Here is a 22,308-nt window from a genome sequence, read left to right on the forward strand (position 1 = left end):
ACCGCTGTGTTCTTCTCTACAATAATACGCTTACGCGACGTGTGTGTGTGTGTGTGTGTGTGTGTGTGTGTGTGTGTGTGTGTGTCGTCTGTCTGTCTATCTGTCAGGAGAGGGGATTCTGAGTGTCTGAAATTAGTCTTCCCTCTTATTTCCCATGGTCTCCAAATGCAGTCCCTGGCCAAGAACTAGTATGTGCTTCTCTGAATCTGCAGGAAAAAAAAATTTCTAAAAATAAGCTCATGATTTTTATATCATAGGAACAAAACATATATTCAATATAGTGAATTTGGAGATATGGGAAAGGAGCTAAAAAAGACCACCCCAATTTCTGAAACCCAATAGAAAAGCTTTCCCAATATCTTCATGTATTTCTTTTATAGAACTGATACATGCTGGAGCTGAAGAGATGGTTCAATAAAGAGCACTTGCTGCTCTTGCAGAGAGCCTCAGTTTGGTTCCCGGCACCACACGGTACCTAACAACTGTCCATAACTCCAGTTCCAAAAGATCCAATGTCCTCTTTCTGGCCTCTGCAGGGATTACTTGTATGTGGTACACTTATATATATGGAGGCAAACCACTCATACACATAAATAAATTAAAAAATCAAGGTGGTCAGGTATGGTGGTTCATGCCTTTAATTCCAGCACTCAGGAGGCAGAGGCAGGCAGGTCTCTGAGACTGAGGCCAGCCTTGTCTACATAGTGAGTTCCAGGACAGGGAAATCCTGTCTCAAAAAGCCCCAAAAGAAAAAAAAAATTTAATGTGGAAGTGGTTGATTTTTAGCAGATGTCATCTGTGGAAGCCAGAGGTTGACAATGGGTACCTTCCTCAGTTGCCTCTTAACATGTTTTGAGGCAGAGTCTCTCATTGGACTGGGAGCTCACTGATTTGGCTAGACTGGCTCACCAGAAAGCCCCAAGGGATCTATCTATCCACCTGTCTCTACCTCCCCAGTACTTGGATTATAGGTATGTATAGCAGCACCCAGCTTTTTATACATGGTTAGTGGAGATCTGGACTCAGGGCCTCATGCTTGTGCGACAAGAACTTTATTGATTGAGCTATCTCCTCAGTCTCCAAGATATTTTTTTAAAATCAAATTTCCCAAAAGAATAGGAAGTGTAATGTCTGTTTTAGTTCCTTAGCTCCATTTCTACTTGAGAGAGAGAGAGAGAGATCCCTTGCATCTTTCTTTTTTTAATTTAATTAAAAAATTTATTATTTTATGTGTATGTGTGTATTGCCTGTGTGTAGGTAACTGTACCCGTGTTGTGCAATGCCTGTGGAGGTCAGAAGAGGCTGTTGGATTCCCTGGGACTGGAATTAGCTGCCATGTGGGTGCTGGGATTCGAACCCGGGTCTTCTGCAAGAACAACCAGTGTTCTTAACCGCTGAGCCATCTCTCCAGCCCCTCCTTGCATCTTTCTAAAACATTTCTTCATTAAAAAAAAAAAAAATGTTTCTTCCTGTACATAAATACAATGTAGTAAGTGCAGTATGTATGTAACATACACTAAAACCAACATGTAATATACTAGTATAAAAGAATAAGTATGGTACTACAGTGTAAACTTTATGGACTGTCCTATAGTATAAACTAAGATGTAACATTCTATTCCAAAGTAAATAACTATGTAACATAGTAAGTATGAAGTCAATTAAAATGTAACATGCTATGGTCTAATACAAATTCCTTCTTTGTCCTTTTGTGGAGGGGAGGGTTGAGATAAAAATTCCCCTGAAGGTTAAAACCTTTTTCAATCTTATGTCTTATAGGGTTTATACTGAATACAATAATGTATAACTGTATTAATTCAACACTGTGAACCTAAAAATTTACAGTCAATTTTGAAAGAGCTGCATCTTTGCTTTGGAAACTGTTATTGACTATGTCAAGGCTGTTGTAACAAAATGCTTCTATTAGGTGGTTATTAAATAAATTAAAAAAAAAAAAGTTCCCTGTGAAGCCCAGGTTAGCCTCTAACTCTGAGTCCTGCCTCAGCGTCTTGAGCGTTGGGTCATGAACCACCAACCCCAGTGATCCTTGCCCGTACTTTCACTACAGAAGAGATGGGCACACAATTGCACTCAGCAGCTTGCTTTTCCATTCATCTCTTGTGTTGTAGAATGTTTTCCAATTCCTCGTTCTTAGCAAGTAACCAACTCTGCCAAACTCTATGGACACCTAGATTGTTTAGAGTTTCTTTTTAAAAAAGACTTTTTTTTTTGTCTTTTTGAGACAGTGTTTTCCTGTAGTTCCAGCTGTCCTGGAACTTACTATGTAGACCATGCTGGCTTTATTCTCACAGAGCTCCACCTGCCTTTGCCTCCTTAGTGGCACCTGGCTCTTAAAACAGACTTTTAATTATGTGTATATGTGTGTGGGTATGTGCACATGTGTGCAGTGCCCATGGAAGTCAGAAGAGGACATTGGATTCCCTGGAGCTGGAGTTACAGGTGGTTTTGAGCTGCCTGGTGTGGGTATTGGGAACTGAACCAGGGTCTTCTGCAAGAGTGGATGTGCTCTTACCTGCTGAGCCATCCCTCCAGCTCCTGTTTATAGTTTTTTGCCAAACATTTTCTCAATTACGTAGATAATTTTGCCTAATTTTGAGATTGGATCTGTTGGATAAACTTCTAACAGAGCAATTACAATGGTCACGGGCTATATGCAATTGTTTTTCTTTTTGGATGGCTATTAAGGAACTTCCCAAAGAAAAATCCTCTCCAATTTAAAATCCTGCCAATGCACGAGTGTTTTGTATGTCCTGCCAACACTGTATAAAACCAAACAGTGTTTTACTGCTGTCTCTTTGTTTATTGACCTCTGTACACTTTAAGTAGATTTTTGTTGTTGTTGTGATTTATTTAGTTTTTTTGAGACAGGGTATCATGAAGCCCAGACTGGCCTCCAAGGCCTTATGTAGCCAAGGCTGGCCCATCTTCCTTCCTCTACCTCATGAGTGCTGGGATTATAGGTATGCATCACCGCCTGGCTGGTAGAGTTTTTTTTCTTATTAATTTGTAAGAGCTCTGTGCATACATAGACAATTCACCCTTTATCTTATGCAGTACAAATAATTTCTATCCTATCTATTGACATTTTAAAGTCTTTGTTTATTGCTATTTGTTGTTTTAAAGATTTTTAAAAAAATTATTATTTATTTTTATCTTAAGTATTTGTATGTAAGTGCATGTATGTCGTGCAGTGTCCACAGAGGCCAGAGGAGGTACTGAATCCCCTGGAACTGGAGTTACAGGCTGTTATTACTTGCCATTTGTTATTACTTGCTGGGAACTGAACCTAGGTCTTCTGTAAGAGTAACCAGCCCCACTTTCTAAAGATTTTTAATTTGTTTCATTTTTATGTGTATGAGTATATTGCCAGCATATATTATGTGTACTCATGTGTGCAATGCCTCTGGAGGTCAGAAGAGGGTGTTAGATCCTATGGATGGTTGTCAGCCATCATGTGGATACTGGGAACTGAACTCAGGTCCTAAGAGCTGCCAATGCTCTTTACCTGCTGAGCCTTCTCTCCAGCCTCTTCATTGGATTTTTTTTTTTTTTTTTTTTTTTTTTTTTTCCTTCCTCAGCGTAGCCCCCTCTATCCTGGAATCAATACAACCTAAGCTGGTCTCAGACTCATAACAATTCTCCTGCTTTGGCTTCTTGAATGCTGGGACTACAGACTCAAGTGACTGCATCTGGCCCCAACTAAATTTTTGTGTGGGAGAGAGTGTGTATAAATCATGAGGTAATGATGGTACAGCTTTATCCCTCCCTAACAGGTATTTTTGTCTTTTAATGTAATTTCTTCTTTCACCTGATTTGAAGTCAAGAGTTCCCCTATTAGTTTATTTCTACACTTTCAGAAGTGAGTCAAATGAGGGGGGGGGGTGCATGTTATCAATCATACTATAAATATTTTGTTTTGGGATGGAAGGTCTCATGTAGCACAGGCTGGTCTTACACTCGCTATATGGCTGAGGATGATCTTAAATTCCTGGATCTTCCTGTCTCCACTTCCCCAGGGATGGAATTACAGCTGTGCACCACCACACAGTTTGTCCTGTACTGGGGATGGAACTTAGGCCTTTGTGCATACTAGGCAGATGCTCTACCACCTGAGTCTCAGCCCCTAAGCAAAACTTTGAAACCTGCAGTTTCCATTCATATTGTACTGGCTACTTCCCCCAGGCTCCTGTGAGGTGTGGCAAATTCTAATATGGCTTTGAAGAGTTCGATTAGAGTTCTTCTGCATTCAGTTTTCCTAGTGGGGCATTTACCTGTCTGCATTTTCCTGGCAGGATCAGTAACATAGTGAGAAATCTCTTTGAGCACAAGCTGCTTTCTGTTTATGTTTCTTCCCAAGACATGATTTCAATCACATTGAAACTCATGCAGCCTAGAATTGCTGCTGCAGCCAGGGCTGGCCTTGAACTTGTAGATGACTTTCTTACCTCCACAGGGCTGGGATTATAGCTGCTCACCACCATATCTGGATATTTTCCTTCCCCCTTTTTTTTTTAATTATTAAAAAAATATTGAAAAAAAAGGGGGGCTGGAGAGATGGCTCAACAGTTAAGAACACTGGTTGTTTTTGCAGAAGACCCGGGTTCAAATCCCAGCACCCACATGGTAGCTAACAACTGTCCATAACTCCAGTTCCAGGGGCTCCAACAGCCTCTTCTGTTCTCTGTGGGCATTGCACAGCATGGGTGCACTTACTTACATGCAGGCAATACAAGCATACATATAAAATAAAAATAAATTTAAAAAAATTAAAAAAAAATTATTTTGGCCTCCACCTGGCATAGGCACTGAGACCTCAGCAGACTGCCTGAGAGCACCTGGATCCAACCTCCATGTGGTAATTGAATCCCTTTGAAATGGGCAAACAGCCATGGAAAACAGATGATGCAGAGATCTGAAAGTTCAGTGCCTGGCCACAATGGAAGGAAGATCATCCCACACCTATCACTCCCTCCAAGGCTCAGGGACTTTGCAGAAGAGGTTGGTGGAAAGAAAGTAAGAGCCAGAGAAAGGGGTGGAGTGTTACCAGAGAGTGTCCTCTCACCACTATGCAGACAAGCTATAGTTATACCTCCTTCTTATGCTCATTAAGGCATTGAGGGGGGAGTCAGTTACCCCTCCCACCCAATCAGTTGACTGTAGATGCATGTGGGGGAAAGTCACAGGATCTATATTTGAATGTGGACTTTCTAGCACAGCCGTAAATGGGGGGGGGTGCCCACTCTTCTGTAAATAAACCCCCATCCTATGATCTGTTAGCAAGCCCAATAAACTCATTAGGATTTTCCAGAGGCACACGCCTGTAGTCCCAGCACTTGAGAGGCAGAGGCAGGCAAATCTCTGTGAGTTCAAGGCCAGCCTGGTCTACATAGTAAGTTCCAGGCCAGCTGGGGGCTACAGGGAGACCCTGTTTCAAAAAGACCAAAAAAGAAATTTGTGTGTGTGTATGTGTGTATGCCATAGCTTATGTGTGGAGGTCAGAGGACAACTTGCCTCTCTTTTATGTGGATTCTGGGGATCAAACTTGGGTTACCAGGCTTGACTCTATCTCAAAAAATAAGACTCTCTCTCACCTTTACCTGCTGATCCATCTGTCATCTTACTTTCCTCATTTTTAAATGAAGTCAATGATGTCATTGTCACAGTACCCTACAAGGCTTTTAAACAGACATATGGGAAGTGTCCTAGCTAGCTTTAAGTGTCAACCTGACATAGCCTAGAGTCATCTGAAAGAAAAGCTTTGGATTGAGGAACTGGCTAGATCATATTGTTCATGTCTAGGGCATGGGGGTTTGTTTTGACTGTTAATTGATGTGAGATGGCCCCACACACTGTGGATGCCACATCCCTGGGCATGTGGTCCTGAGCTATATAAGAAAGCTAGCTTAAGGAGGCTGGAGAGATGGCTCAGCAGTTAAGAGCACTGACCACTCTTGCAGAGGACCCAGGTTCAAATCCCAGCATCCACATGGAAGCTAACAACCATCCATAACTCCAGGTTCCAGGGGATTCAATGCCCTCTTCTGACCTCCTTGGGCACTGCACAGCATGGGTGCACTCACATGCATGCAGGTAATAAACCCATACATATAAAATAAAAATAATAAATGAAAATATTTAAAGGGAAAAAAAGCAAGCAAGCTAGCTAAGCATGATCCTTTGAGCATGACAGAGGGTCAGCCAGAAAATAGCATTTCTCCATGGTCTCTGCTTCAGTATTGCCCTGACTTCCCTCAGTGATGGACTGTGACTTGGAAGTACAAACCAAATAAACCTTTCCTCCCCAAGATGCTTTTGGTCAAAGTGTTTTATTGTAGCAACAGAAAGGAAATTAGAACAGTGTGTGTGAGGGGTCTCCCAGTAGCCACAGCTGGCCTCACTATGTAGCCCAGGCTGATCCTCTTACCTGAGACTTATGAATGCTGGGATTACAAGTGTGTGCCACTGTACCTGGCTCCTGTGATCTTTTAGAAGCCATCCTATAGAATTCTGTACCCCATGCTAGGGAAATGGATCAGTGGGTAAAGTGCTTGCCACTTAAGCTTGGGGTCCTGAGTGCAATCCCTGGCATTCATACAAAAGCTGGGTGTGGAGGCATGTGTCTATAATCACAGAACTTGGAGGTGGAGACAGGAGGATTCCCTGGAGCTTGCTAACCAATTGGTCTAGCTGAATCAGAAAGCTCCAAGTTCAGTGAGAGACTCTCTCTCAAAAAATAAGGTGAAGCCAAGTTGTGGTGGTGAATGCCTTTAATTCCAGCACTTGGGATGCAGAAGCAGGAGGATCTCTGTGAGACAGAGACCAATCAGGTCTACTCAGAGGGTTCTAGGCCGGCTGGGGCTACAGAGAGACCCTGTCTCAAAAATAAAACAATAACAAAAAAAAGGTGATTGATTGAGGAAGACACCTGACATTGACCCCTGGCCTCTAAAAGCACATGAACAAAACTTCTACATGCATTCATTTATGTGTGCATACACATACACATACACATACACATACACATACACATACACATACACATACACCCCAAGCTACCTGTGAGCGAAACTGGCCTTCTATTTGAAACTATAAATTTAGTGCCTCTTGTTAAAGGATATTTACATTTTCTCACATGAGTGCTGAAATTTAGCATCTTAATTTGAATAAAGAATTTTTAAAAATCTGACTAACACAGTTGGAAATGGCAAGCTTGGAGTCCCTTCAGCTTTTATAAGAAATCTGATTTTCATTATATCATCCTATTGGCAGAAAACCAACTCATTTGCAGGGAAATTTGGGGGTAAGTCATTAGAAAGGGGTAACTCCTGTCAGTCAAGTGGTGCATTCAGGAACTCTACTGACACAGGCTGAGGATCCCTCATCAGAAACGCCTAGACCACAGCTGTGCCAGGTCAGTTTATTAGATTTTGGGTATTTATTTATTTATTTATTATTTATTTATTTATTTATGTCTTTTTGAGACAGGATTTCCTATAACGCTACCTGGCCTAGAACTCACTATGTAGATCAGACTGGCCTTGAACTCACAGAGATCCACTTGCCTCTGCCTCCCAAGTGCTGGGATTAAAGATGAGTGCCACCACGCCCTGTGTAGATTTTGTAATATTTATATTGATTGCATTGAGCATTGGTTGAACATTTCTATCTACCACTGAGTTAAATCTCAGCAATCCTGAAAAATTCCTTGATTTATGAGGCACTGAGGCAAGGGAAAAAGGCAAAATAAAAGAATTTTTTTTCCTAATATGAGATGATAAATATCAAAATTCCATGAAGGTGGATGGGATTCAAGGCTTTTTAGTAGAGGGCACATATTGGGGGAATCTGTTCTCTTGCCTTAGCTCAGGTATAGTTGCCATTGGTCTATTAAGAATTACACAAGTCTTGTGTTCACTCCAAAGGACCATAGCACTTGTACTCTGGCTGCCTGGCTGTCCCTCACCACAAGGGGAAAAGGAACATATGTACTCAAGAGACCTTATAATGAAGTATGAAGGATCACTGTCATCTTTCAATCAAAATTTTCTTGTAGTGTTGAGGATGGACTCCAAGGTCCTGTTCAGGCAGGGCAGGTGCTCTACCACTGAGTCACACCACAGGCCCTCACTGGGGATTCTAGGCAGGTGCCCTTCCACTGAACCACACTCCTAGCCCCTCAGTGAAGGATCTAGGCAGGGGTTCTACCACTGAGCCACATCCCCCAGTCCCTCACTGGGGGATTCTAGGCAGGTGCTCTACCACTGAGCTATATCTGATCCCTTCAAGCAAAACTTTATGCAGGAGCATTTGGGGGTTTTTGTCTATAACTTTGGCTGATTTTACATGTCCATTTTCCAAACTGCTTTGTGATGGCAAGTCTGAAAGAAAGTAAAATGTTTTCATTGCTGTGGGGGCAGTGAGGCCACGCTCACCTCTCCTTCTCTGCAAAATCATTTTGCAACTTCTGTTCCTTTTCCAGGGCAATGGTCTCAGCCTGGCTCTTCAGAGTCTGCTCGTATTCTCGGATTTTCTCTTTAAGTGCTTTTATCGTAACCTCTGCAGAAAGAAAGAAAAACCGACAGTAAGGGAAGCAGTTCCTTGTGGCTGGGTAAACCAGGCTTTCGTAACCTGCCGGGATCGCTGTATTTTCAACTTGAGCTTGTCCACACCGACACAAAATCAATGGTTATGAGTCCCTTTGGGGACCTTTTACTCCCTCAATGTGAAATTGAACTTGTAGTGTTCAAGTTGGGGAGGATCAATGGGTTTTGCCAGGAAGGATCATGGTGGTACCTCAAGCACACTTAGAAAAGGGGGAAATCGATGGTCAAACATAATATCTTCTTATTGATGTGTCTTAAATTAGTCCTCTACCAAGGGAAGATTAATAAAGTTTTACTGTGGGTTTAAAGACTTTCTCACACAGAAAGCAGTTTACTAGGGTGTGCATATTTTGGAAGGAGTCAGGCACTGACTTACCTCACCAGCCACTGAGGCAGCTCTACTGTTTCCTATGGGGTGGAAAATGACAGGTGCTGTATGGCAGAGTGTCTCCTAAACTGGGAGAGGACAGACCCACCCTCGGGTATATGTACTTGGAGATACTCTGCCCTGGCCATTGGCTTTGGTGGACGAGGGCCCCATGTACAGAGCTGATGACATGAGGTACAAGAAGATACTTGGGGGTTGGCAATGGCCTGAAAGTATGCTGTGGCAAAAGGTTTCTTTGCGGGGGAGTTGGAGGGTCACCTGCAGGTTCATGTGGGAGCATGCCAGCTGGGCATGGCATGACAAAGGGCCCAGACCCAGACAGCTCTCAGGAGTGGCTCTCCCATGCATGATACCTTGACAGAAGTTACTTCAATTACTTGAGCTGGGGACATCCAAGCAGACACAATGAATGGCACAGGGTCCTACCTCAGGGTGCCCAGGATAGGATCATTTAATTTGCGCCCCCCTACAAACAGTCCCATGGGCCTTGGCGCCAAGGGATGGAGCCATCTCTTACAAAGCCTGAGGTTGTTTTCCTTCTTTCTTTCTTTCTTTTTCTTTTTTTCGGTTAAATGACATTTATTTTGTTGTGTGCATGTGTCACAACCCATGCAGTCAGGATAACTTCTGGGAGCTGGTTCTCTCCTTTCACCATGTGGTTCAAAGGAATCAGACTCAGCTGCTAAGTTTGGAGGCAAGACTAGTTGAGCCACTTAACCTGTCCAAGATTTTATTTTATTTACGTTTGTGTGTGTGCCTGTGTGTGAATATGCACATGACTGTGGAGGCAGAAGAGGGTGTTAGAAGCCCTGGAAATGGAGTCATGGGCAGTTGTGAGGCGCCCAACCTGGGTGTTGAGAACTGAACTCCAGTCCTCTGGACCAGTAGCAAGCATTCTTAACTGCTAAGCCATCTCTCCAGGTCCCCAACTGACCTTCTTTGCATTTCCTACCATACTGCACTGGTGGACTCAGGAAGGGTAAAGAGGAAATGAATGGAGGAGCCAGGCTTGGCAGGCCAGAGAGGGTTTATGGCCCTACTTCCCCCACAGTGTCACCTGCCAGGCGTGTATGTTTTGTATATTAATATGAACACTCATTAAAAACCAGTAAGAACTGGGTGTGGTGGCACATACCCACTAGCATGGGTGAGTGGGTGGAGGCTGAGGAAGGAAATACTAGTATTTTGGGAGAGGCTGAGATAGGAGAATCATGAGTTGAAGATCAGTCTGAACTACAAAGTAAGTTTGAAGACAGATTGAGTGAGTTCGAGGCTACCCTGAGCTACATACTAGTTAAGTCAGCCTGAGCTACAATAGCTAGTTTGAGGGCAGCCTGAGCAACACGGTGAAGTTGAGGGATGTCTGGGCTATACAAAGCCCTGTCTAAAAAGGTAGTGGTGTATACCTTTAATCTCAGCACTCAGGAGGCAGAGGCAGATGCATCTCTGTGAGTTCAAGGTCAACCTGGTCTACATAGCGAGTTCTAGGCCAGCCGGGATGTTATAGGGAGATCCTTTCTTAAAAATAAAAAACCCTAAAGCCCCCCCCCCCAATAAAAAGGAGACAGATTCTCTCTAGGTAGTACCCCTACATAAGAAGACAGATGTGCATATTCGTAAGTTATCTATCACCTGGGGTAAGTTGAAAGAAGCAAGTTCTGCTGGCAGTTGCTGCAGAGGGTGGCTATGGAGAGAAAGATCTCAAAGGATCTCATCTTCATAAGCCCAACAGCTCTCTTTTAAGCAAGACAAAGCTGTCCCCTGTGGTCCCAAAAGCCACTACACTCTTAGTAAAGCCAGACAGAGGTGGTGGTCTGAAATAGCTCTGGATCCCCAAATTCCTTGCACCCCACCATGTGGTTCAGCAGCTCCAGTCAGTAGGCTCAGCTGGAGGGCCTGAGCACCCCAAAGCTGTAAAAGCAGAGGCGTCTGTGCTTACAGAACCCCAGTGGAGACTTACAGCCCAGGCCTATCTGTACTTCTGGCTCTTCCTACATCATCCCAGCCTCTTTCTGCATCTTTCCACAGACAATCTCCACTCCCAAGTTTGTCTCTAACATTCTCAAAGGCAGAAAGGATACTCTACACAATCCAAGTTCTTTACCTCTTGATAGGCCCTCTATAAGCACACTAAATAGCAGGTAATACAGATGAGCCATCCAGGTTGCTGCCCTTTTCTTCTACCTAAGTCCTCACCCATGTTCCCAAAACAAAACAAGGCAGGCATGCAGGTAATTGGAGTTGGTTTAAAAATCTTGTGGCTGCTATCAAAACTGTTTTTTCTTCAACACAAGGAAGTCAGAAAGATCAGGACTTTTTTTCCTTTTCCATACCGGGATTGAATCTAGGGCCTCACTGATACTAGGTAAGCACTCTACAATTGAGTCACTTCCCAGTCCTTTACTGGGGGATTCTCAGCAGGTATTCTACCACTGAACCATGTCCCAGCCCCTTACTGGGAGATTCTAGACAGGTGTTAGTTCACCACTGAGCCACACCCCAAGCCCCTCACTAGGGGATTCTAGACAGGCATTCAACCACTGAACCACCCCTCTACTCCCACAATAGGGATTTTAGTCAAGTCCTCTACCATTGAGCATTATCCCTATCCCTCTTTTTGCTTTTCATTTTTGAGACACGGTCTCACTAAGTTGTTCAGTCTAGTCATGAACTCAGTCTGAAACCCAGGCAGACCTTGACTTTTGGATCCTCCTACCTTGGCATCCTAAGAAGCAGGGATTACAGGCTTGGGTCACCAGGCCAGGCCAGAATTCTAGGATTTTGAACACAGACAGGTTTCAAGTATAGGATGGATTTCTTTCTACTTGTCCCCTGCAGGAAAAGACTTTTCCCTCTCTACCTTGTCAATGCAAGGCAGCCCCTCCAAGAGGCTGTTTTCTTTCATGTGATCTGTAATGAATAGATGAGGCTGGTTGGGGAGGAACAGAGTGTAAGCATGCATGCAGCTTGCAAGGATGCATCTTGTCTGGAGCCTTAATGGATCAGCAGTAATTACTAAAATGACTTACTGTGTGTGACCCTTTGATCAAGAGCTGGCTCCCTGACAGTTGTCGCCCCAAGGCAACACATCAGTCTTTGCAAACATAGATCCTATCACAAAATGATACAGAAGGAATTTTCAAAGAATCCCAATCTGGCCAGACAGAAGGCAATAAAATCCCAAGTAGTTATTGCAAGAGGAAAAGTTTGACTGCGGCATAACTAGGCAGTGTCATTAACTCTGTTTAAGTGATTCGGCTGCTTACCCCACCCTGGCTTCATGAAGAGGGTAACAATTAGAGCTAGTCCCAACAGTATGGAGAAGGCAATTAAAAAAAGAAGAGGGGGAGGAGGAGGGGGAGGGGGAGGAAGAGGAAGAAGAAAACAAATAGCAAAGCCAGGCAGGCATTCACCACCAACCTTGATTTTTCACTTCGGCAAACTCCTTGTTGTACTCCTCCAGTGTTTCCCTAAGCTTCTGGTTCTCTGTTTCGATGTCATGTAGACGCTGCACTTTTATTTCCAGCTGTTGCCCAAGGTCCAGGGCTGGTACGGGATCTGTACAACCAAAGAACACAGGTCAGCACACTCTGCACCCAGACCCTCATCTGGGATACACTTTACCACCAAGCTCTGCTCTTAGCCCCTCACTGGGGGATTCTAGGCAGACACTGTATCACTAAGCCATACCCTTGGCCCCTCATTGGCAATTCTAGGCAAGTGCTGAGGAGGTTACATCCTGAAGGTTCTTTTGAGGGGGATCCTTACATTTCTCCAGCATATCCCCCATGGCCACTGGTTGGGTTGGTGGCTTGATAAAGAAGGAACCCAACTCAAACCTCTTTTTAAAAACTTTTTATTATTTTTATTTTATATGTATAAAATAAATATTGCCTACATGTGTGTAAGTGCACCCATGTCCTGCAATGTTCATGGAGGTTGGAAGAAGGCACTAGATTCCCCCAGAAGTGGAATTATGGATGGATGTTAGCTGTCATGTGGGTGCTAGGAATCAAACCCGGTCCTCTGCAAGAACAGCTAGTGCTCTTAACCACTGAACCATCTCTCCAGCCCCATAACCCAAACTTCTCAACATGAAAATGGGTGACAACAGTGGCAGGACTCAACTCTGGTGTGGTGTAATTCCTTAATGACTTTCATTCTTTGGTCAGATACGAAGAGAGATACATGTCCACTACATGGGAGGAAGGGAGCGCCATGAAAAGCCACCTTATTTTCAGAATGCTGTTTAGAGGATGCTGGTCTCTGCAAAGGTGCCCCTAAGTTAAATATGTCTTAAAAGTTCATGGACCTCGAGCTGAGGGAGCTGCAACAGGTCACAGAACACTTATAAGAACATTTTCTTACTGGAACCTCACAATGACATTTGGGACAGAAGTGGCACTACAGCTTAGCAAAGAAGGGCTGGCCTGGGTTTCTCTGGTTGGCTGGGAGGCACAGAGAAGACTGACCCAGGCTTTCTGACTCTGGGTAACCATTATTCCCTACATGGAGACTCATGTATATCAGGCTGGCCTTGAACTGGCTATGTAGCTGAGGCTGGCCTTGAATTCTTGATCCTCCTATCTCCTCATGAGGGTTGGGATTACAGGTGTGCACCACCACACCAGGGTTATGCTGTGCTGGGGATCTAATCCAGTGCTTCATGCATGCTAAGCAAGTGCTCAGCTCACCAAATGATAACCCCAGCTGCCCATGGTTATTTTGTATCACCATCCACTTTTACTGATAAAGGGTGCTAAGAAGAATCAGGGATGCTCAGCTGCTGGTTCCCAGACTGGAAACCCCTAGAAAAGCATAACCAAAGGTGACTGAGGCACCACCCCTGTGGCAGGCCAATGACCAGCCAGCCAGAAGGCCACCACGTTCCTGATCAGAATACAGAGAACAGAAGAGCATCTGGGCCAGTCCTGGGAGATGCCAAAAGAATGTGATGTTTGGGGCTGTAGAGACAGCTCAGTTGGTAAAGAGTGTGTATGTAAGAATATGGACCCGAATTCAGCCAGCCTCCAAGACACCCCCTTAAAAAGCCAGGAATGGCGTGGCCCACTGGTAACCCCAGCACTGGGGAGGAGGAAATAGGTGAATCTCTGGAACTCACTGGTCAGCCAGCCTAGCTGAATTGGTAAGTTCTAGGCCAGTGAGAGACCCTGTCTCAGAAAACAAGTAGATGGTGCCTGAGGAACAACACCTGAGTTTGGCCTTTGGTCTCCACATGCGTGTATGCGTGCACATGTACACACACACACGCGCACGCACACACACACACACACACACACACACACACACGCCTCCCCCCAAAAGAGTGATGTCTGCCATTGGATTTACTTGGTGTTGGATTCCAGTTTAAAGTTGGAGACTGCAGGCATGCAATATACAGGATTGGCTTTTGGGCTGTTTCTCCCATGCATTCTCAGCACAAGATAGACAGACAGACACTAAATGTTCTGGGTAAATTTGATCTTCTTTTCCCTTCTGCTTAGGTAGTGATTACAGTCCACCTGCTGGGGACCAGTGGGACATGTCCTTTGGAGTGCTGAGGGGAGAACACCAAAGTCCACAGGCCTCAGAAAGATTACAGAGTCTATTTCTGGCAGGGGCGCCAGCCTCGCCTGGAGATGGCTGCTAAGATTTAGTCTCCTCTCGAGGAATGTTAAACACCACGCACAGCGGATCAGTGAGGGTATATATTCAAGAGCTCACTTAATTTCCCAGTGCCAGAGTCATTAATTTTTCAGACCACCCTTGGTTTCTGGAAGCCAGGGCTGGTCCACAATGGTTCTACAGTTTTACCATGCGCTGGGAATTCTGTGTGATGCCAATCTGTTTGCAGAGCTTATAGGAGCTGTCACTGAGCGGGAGTCTGCAGCTCCAGGGAGCCTAGTGCTGGGGCTTAATACCAACACTGTCCATCATGTGAACCTGTGGCCGGATGGGCACTTCTGTATACACAGTCCCTGCCGGCCTCACTTTTTCATTCATGGCTTTTCATTATTATTTTAATCAACTTTAAAATATTTATGTTAAGTTAGATTGCCAGAGCTATTTTGGGGACAGGGTTCTTCTAAACAGGAGTGGCAATAACAAGAAAAATGAAATTCTCAGAACATTCCAGACATTCCAGGTAGAGAGTCTTGTTTTTTTGTTTGTTTGTTTTAATGGCAGCATCCCAGGAAAACTTCCCAACTCCTTTCTACCTTGTATGCCCTCAGGCTGGGAAAATGGCCTAAAGGAGATAAGCAATATGTCCCCAGCCCCCTTCACATAGAACTACAATTTGAACTTGATTCAATTCAGGGACTTGGAGAAAATTCTATGAATCCTTGCTCATGCTAGCTTTTCCCACACAACTGTTAGCACCAATTCTACTTTTCAAGATTGAAGCTGGTTCTCTAGCCCTTAAATTTCTGTTAATATATCCAGCTCATTTCTTTTTTTTTTCCCCCTTTCTGTGTGTGGCACATGTATGTGCATTATGTAGAGACAAGAAGTAGATGCTGGGTGTCTTCCTCAATTTCTCCCCACTGAGTTTTTTGAGACAGGGTCTCTCATTTGGCCTGGAACTTGCCAAGTTGGCTAGGATAGGCTGGCCACTGAGGCCCAGGGATTCACTTGCTTCTGTCTCCCCAATTCTGGGATTATAAGTACATGCCTCCTTGCCTGGTTTCTTACATGGGTTCTGGGGATCAAACTTGGGTCTTCATCCTTGTATGGCAAACACTATAGTGACTGAGCCATCATCTCAGCCTCTTCCAGTCCAGTCCGTTCCTTTTAAGGCCAGAGCCTACTATGTCAGCTTCTGATGAAAGAATAACTTCCCTCCTGCCACTCAGCAAGGACAAATGAAGAAAACACTCACACTATGAAGCAATACTAACTACATCTTTAAACAAATTCTCAGAGTGTCCTACTGTAAATGGAAGTTCTGGCAATCTTATAATTATTCATTATGGCATCTATATTTAATTTAACAGTATTAAAGGTTAATGCCAAAGTAGCCAAACTGGTCACAGAATGAAGAATGAATTGAATGTTCAAACAGGTCTATGCATTAAACCACTAACTTTATGATGGTACATTGCATGACTAAAGGCCTACAGCATTAGAATACTGTTTGGGGAGATGTAAAAGCCATTGGTAAAGTAGCTCTTAGGCTTAATTTTTATTACGTGTATTAAAGGAATGGCTAATTACCACATGACAGTGTAATGGCCCTAGCATGTTTGAGCTGGAGCCTGAAACAATGAACCTCGGCACGCCAAACCCTGACCTGTATGTCATGCTGGGGAAATCATAGCTTTCTGTCTTATTAACGATTTCCAATGCCATTTAAAGCCCACACAAGTATTGCTAGTTCTTGGACTGTTCAAGCACTCAATTATGGAATTGTCTGGGAGAGTCAGAACACATCCATAGACACAAAAATAAAGCCTGGAGGATGGGAAGCTACCTGCCCAGCCTCCAATCCAACATGCCTTGCCACTAGCCCCATCCACCCACCATGACCAACTTGCAAAGTGCTTTAGTATCATCTGAGAAGTTAATTCCTGAAACACACTTGGAGGCCTTATATAGTTCGTTATGCAACTCAGGACTCAAAGAGCATAATTATATAACAAACAACAACACCATCACCAGGATTTATTCAGCACATTTTGCTAAGCGCTAGTAACATTATCTCATTAATACCAGCCATCCCAGCAATGGCTGGGGGAGGGCATGCTGAGATGTGTCAGGCATTGGCTTCTCCCTCAGGGACAGGGACAGGAAGGGAAGCCAACCAGGCCAACAGGTATGCAAAACGCTAATTAGGAAAGCTACTTCCTGAGCCAGCAGCCACCTCAATTATACTGTCTCTTCAAGCACTAATTTAACAAGGATTTCCTAAGTGGCTACATGATCTGGGAAAGGCCAGGGTTGGGTACTGCCAGGGACACTGGGCCAAGTTACCAGGAACCAGTCTCCCAGGAGAGGCAATCCAAGTACGCTAAATAGTAAAGGTAAAGTAAAAAAGGCTGTGCTAAAGATCAGATGAATGGAAGATGCCTCCAGATAAATAGGAAAGGAGGGGCTTCTTTTTTTGGGAAGCAGTGACAGACACGTGGAGTGTCTCTTTAACAGGGGCACAGGGACCCATGGACATTGGGGGAGTCAGAGGCACTGAGTGTCAGGTATAACCAGAACTATTCACATCTACCAAGAGCAACTGATGAGGTATATTCTATGATTTCCGTGTAGTTCTGGGTGCTGAGGGGCTATGTGAGGGATGTGATAAACATTTGCTCTCAAAGGCTTGCCAAAGGAGCTGAAGGAGTACATCCCAAAATACATGAATCAGAAACTGACAGAAAAGATAGGAGAAAAGAAACAAACCTAGAACACAATACAATGATGGCTACAGATTTCAAAACTCCATTCACATTTATTAATAGCATAATTAGATAGAAAATAATTTTCTCCCTGTGGAGCTGGGGTGTGAAGCCAGGGCCTTGAAAATGCTAAGCAAGAGCTCTACCACTGAGCCACGCCCCCAGTTCCTCGCTGGGGAATTCTAGGCAGGTGCTCTACCATTGAACCATGTCCCCAACCCCTCACTGGGGGGATTCTCCCAGTACTCTACTCAGGAGAAACCCAGTCTAAAGTCATTATGGATGAAAAAGACTGGAAGAACACTACCATTGGTGGCACATGACAGCTGTAGACCACGTGTTCCCTTCACAGGGAACATTCATCAACAGCAAGCAGAGCTGCAAACAAGTCTTGAGAAATTTGGAAGAATAAAAATCATACAAAGCACATTCTCTGACCACAATGGAATAAAACAGGCTCTGAACTTCTACTTTAAGAGCATAAAAAAGGAGCAAAACAAACCCAAAGTGAGCAGAAATGAGCAAAGGAGACAGGGAGTGATGAAATTGAAAAGGCAAAAAGAAAAGAAAATCAATGCAAACAAAAGCAGGTTCTTAAGGAAAAAAAAATCATTGAAATTGATTAGCTTCTATCCAGACTGATCTGGAAAAACATGAATTTACAAATCCCAAGACCAGAAAATGAAAGAATGGAGACTACCCCACAGATTCTTAGAAGAGAAGTGATCAATAGATCTTAGAAGAGATCAATAGCAAACTAAAATTCAGTAACGCAGTGGGCTGGAGAGATGGCTCAGTGGTTAAGAGCACTGGCTGCTCTCATAGAGGACCCAAGTTTGGTTCTCAGCACCCACATGGTAGCTAACAAACATCCATAACTCCAGTTAGGGACTCTGACGCCCTCTTCTGACCTCTACAGACATTGCATGACACAGGTGCACTTACATATATACAGGCAAAACACTCATACACATAAAATTAAAATTAATAAGTAAAAATATTTTAAAAATTCAGTAATTCAGATGATATCGATCATTTCTTTAAAAATTTCCCAAAACCAGGGATAGTGGCACATGCCTGTAATCCTAGTACTTGGGAAGCTGAGGCATAAGAAACACTGCAAGCTCTGGGCCTGCCTGGTCTACATAGTGAGAGACTGTCTCAGAAAACAAAACTGGGGGATAGATCAGTGGGTAGTGTTTGCCATGCAAGACAAAGACCCGAGTTTTCGCCCTCAGCATCTACATAAAGTTAGGCCTGGTGGTGGGTAGAGACAGGAGTATTCTTGGGGCTTGCTGGCCAGTCATCCTAGCCTACTCAGCAATTCCCTAGTCCCAGTGAGAGACCCTACCTCAAAAAACAAGGTAGCCCCTGAGGAGTGATATACTAGATTGACTTCTGGCCTCAACATGTACATGTACAGCCAACCCACGTGCATGTATACATGTGAAAACACACACACACACATACACACACATCTATGTGTACACACATATAATAAAAGTAAAAATAAAATTTGAAATTATCAAAATTGACTCAAGAAGAAATAAAAATTTTAATAGTCCTAGAGGTTGGAGAGCTGCTGGCTCAGTGGTTAAGAGCACTGGCTGCTCTTACAGAGGACCTCAGTTCAGTTTTCAGCACCCACATGGCAGCTAACAACAGTCTGCAGCTCCAGTTCCAGGGGATCTGACACCCTCTTCTGCCCTCTGTGGGCATTACATGACACGGGTGCTCTTATATACATATATACATGCAGGCAAAACACATGGAATAAAAATAAATAAAATATTTAAAAATAAAACCCCCCCAAAAAGAAAAAAAAGCTGGGGGAGGACATGGTTGAAGAAATTATAGAGGAAGAGCTAAGATGGACCAAAAGCACCTGCAAAAATACCCTCTATTAGTCACCAGGAAAACAGCAACTCAAATTGAATGCTTCTGATCAGACAACATCAAATCATGGAGCAGACATGGAGAAGCTAAACACCCCTATTCCTTGCAGAGGCTAAAATTCCCAAGGGCTTAAACAAAGAGCAAGATATTTCTCGTCAAGTTCAGTGTACAGTTACTTGATGGCCCAGTAAGGATATCTGCCTAAACAAAATTGAAGTAGGGACCAAGGAGAAGCTTGGCTGAGTGTGTTTGCTTAGAAACACAAAGCCTTGGATTCCAATCTCAGAGCTGCATAAACCAGGCATGGTGGAGCATGGCTGCAACCCTAGTGCTCACACTTGGGAGGTAGAGGCAGGAGGATCAGAAGCTCAGGATCATTCTTGGCTATGTAACAAGTTTGAGGCCAGCCTAGAATACTGAGTTCCTGCCTCAAAATAAAAATCTCCAAGCTGGGTGTGGTGGTACATGCCTTTAGTCCCAGCATTTGGTAGGCAGAGGCAGGAGGATCTCTGTGAGTTCAAGTCCAGCCTGGTCTACATAACAAGTTCCAGGCCAGCTGGGGCTTCAGGGAGATCCTGTCTCAAAAAAAAAAAAAAAATCCAAACAAAACATAAAACAAAATGAAACACAGAACAAGTAATGTGTCCATGTGGACAACTATCCATGAATGTTTACAGTGGGTTTATGAACAGTGACCACAAACTGGAAGCCACCCAAATGTTCTTCAAGAGGTCTGGAGAGATGGCACAGTGGTTAAGAGCACTGGCTGCTCTTGTAGAGGACCCAGGTTCAGTTCCTAGCACCCACATGGTGGCTAACAACCATTTGTAACTGCAATTCCAAGGGATCTGAGGCCCTATTTTGGCCTTCATGGGCACTGCACATGGGATGTACTTACATGCATGCCAAAACTCATATATATAAAAATATAAAAATTGAAAAAAATAAAGAGGTAGATAAGTGAATTGTCGCATATGTACACCACGGAACAGCAACCAGCAACATGGATAAGCCCTCAAAGACTGTGCCCAGTGAAAGCAGCCACATGTGACAGTGCAGGTGGTGCTGACTACCCATTTTACCAAAGGTATCGAAGTGATAGGGTTTGAATTTCATTTTTTCCTAGGCCAGCGAAATGTAGCAGAATGCTGTCCTGCAATGCTGGGTAGCAGCTGTGAGCCATAGTTCCCAGCCAGGCAGGCCATCAGGAGATGCACCAACTAAGACTCCAGTTCTACGCCTTTTCTATTTTTTTTTATTTTTTTTGTGTATGTGTGTATTGCCTGAGTGTAGGTAAGTGTACCCATGTCGAGCAATGCCCGCAGGAGGACAGAAGAGGCTGTCGGATCCCCTGGAACTGAAGTTACGGACAGTTGTTAGCTGCCATGTGGGTGCTGGGATAGGAACCCAGGGCTTCTGCAAGAACAACCAGTGTTCTTAATGCCGAGCCATCTCTCCAGCCCCAGTTCTATGCCTTTTCAATCGAAGAGATGTTCAACTCAGAGTGAGTTTACTGGGACATAACCCCATCGTAACTCAAGGACCATCTGTGTACAATGAAGGCACTTAAATTAAACTGCAGAAGTGTCTAATCTAATCTAGAGTGACAGACAAAAAAAAAAAAAAAAAAAAAAAAAAGGCGGGAGGTGAGAGGTAATAGAATCATCCTGTATCTTGATTTTGGGTGGCAACATCTCCAACTGCACACTTGAAAAAAGTATGTTTTATTATATCTCAATAAAGCTGACTTAAGATATAATTTCAGGGAACTGGGGAGATGGTTCAGTTGGTAAAGTGCTTGCATTGCAAGGATGAAAACCTGAGTTTGATCTCCAGAACACGTGTAGAAAAAACTGGGTATGATGGTGCATACATGATTTTTGTTTGTGTTTTGATACAGAGATCTGCCTGACCCTGCCTCCTAAGTGCTGGGATTAAAGGCATGCTCTACCATGCCTGGCTATGGAGCACATTTATAATTCCAGTGCTAGAGAGGTGGAGACAGGAGGATCTCTGGGGCTCACTGGCCAGCTTACCTAGCAAACTCCAGGTTCCAATGAGAGGTCTTGTCTCAAAGGAACAAACAAGCAAGCAAGCCAAGCAACAACAAAACACAAGGTGGACAGCTCCTGAGGAGTAACACCCAAGGTTGATATCTGGCCTCCACACACACATACATGTGTCCTCACATGAATATTCACACACACTATATAATTTTAGTGGGCTGGGTAGGGGGAGCTCAGTGGCAAATACTTACCTAGCTGGGTTTAATGTCCAAAACCACTAGTAAACATTTTTTTGTGTGTATCTAGTATATGATTTTTTAAGAACAAAAAAAGTTTTTTATATTGTTAATAAAATATTTTAATTCCTTTTTATTCTTGATCATAGCATGTTTGTGTGTGTGTGTTTTCCTGTGGATTGAACAAGGGCTTTAATGCATGCTAGGCAGGAATTCTATCACTGAGTTACATCCCCAGTTCTTTTTTAAAAAGATTATATTTCTATTTTATGTGTATTAGTATTTTGTCTGCATGTATGTAAGTGCACATGCCTGCCTAGTGCCAATAGAAGCCAGAAAAGGGCTGGATCCCCTGAAACTTGAGTTAAGGACAGTTATTAGCCATCATGTGGGTGCTGGAAATGAAGAGGGTCCTCAGCAAAAGCAGCCAGTGCTCTTAACTGCTGAGCCATCTCCCAACCCCCACCCAACCAGTTTCTTTTTAATTTTTATTTTGAGACAAGGTCTCACTAAGTTGCCTAGCCTGGCCTTGAACTCACCCTGCAGCCCAGGCTGGCCTTGACTTGCAATACCACTGCTTCAGTCTCCCAAAGAGCTGGGATTATAGGTGTGTGTTATGACACCTGGTTACAGCCTTTGTTGTATTTTTAGAATGTAATGTGGAGTATTTAACTTGATGCTATAATTATCCACACACATTATATACATAAATAACACCTTGGGGCTACGGATTCAAAAATCTTTAATTCTCAGGTGGATGAGGAAAAG

General features: G+C 43.7%; 1 protein-coding gene across 11 annotated transcripts in view; it reads right to left on the reverse strand.

Annotated features, from left to right (window-relative positions):
* Positions 1 to 22,308, reverse strand: part of Cux1 (cut like homeobox 1) — a 379,665-nt gene that overhangs the window by 139,676 nt on the left and 217,681 nt on the right. For all 11 annotated transcript variants that reach the window (XM_029563184.1, XM_008832298.2, XM_008832297.2 and 8 more), the window contains 2 exons: positions 12,433 to 12,570; positions 8,454 to 8,577 (listed from right to left, as the gene is read on the reverse strand). In XM_029563184.1, coding sequence (XP_029419044.1) covers positions 8,454 to 8,577; positions 12,433 to 12,570 — 262 coding nt within the window. The remainder of the gene's footprint in view (positions 1 to 8,453; positions 8,578 to 12,432; positions 12,571 to 22,308) is intronic.

This window comes from Nannospalax galili, unplaced genomic scaffold (genome assembly GCF_000622305.1).
Source record: "Nannospalax galili isolate Female #2095 unplaced genomic scaffold, S.galili_v1.0 scaffold675, whole genome shotgun sequence".
Lineage (NCBI taxonomy): Eukaryota > Metazoa > Chordata > Mammalia > Rodentia > Spalacidae > Nannospalax > Nannospalax galili.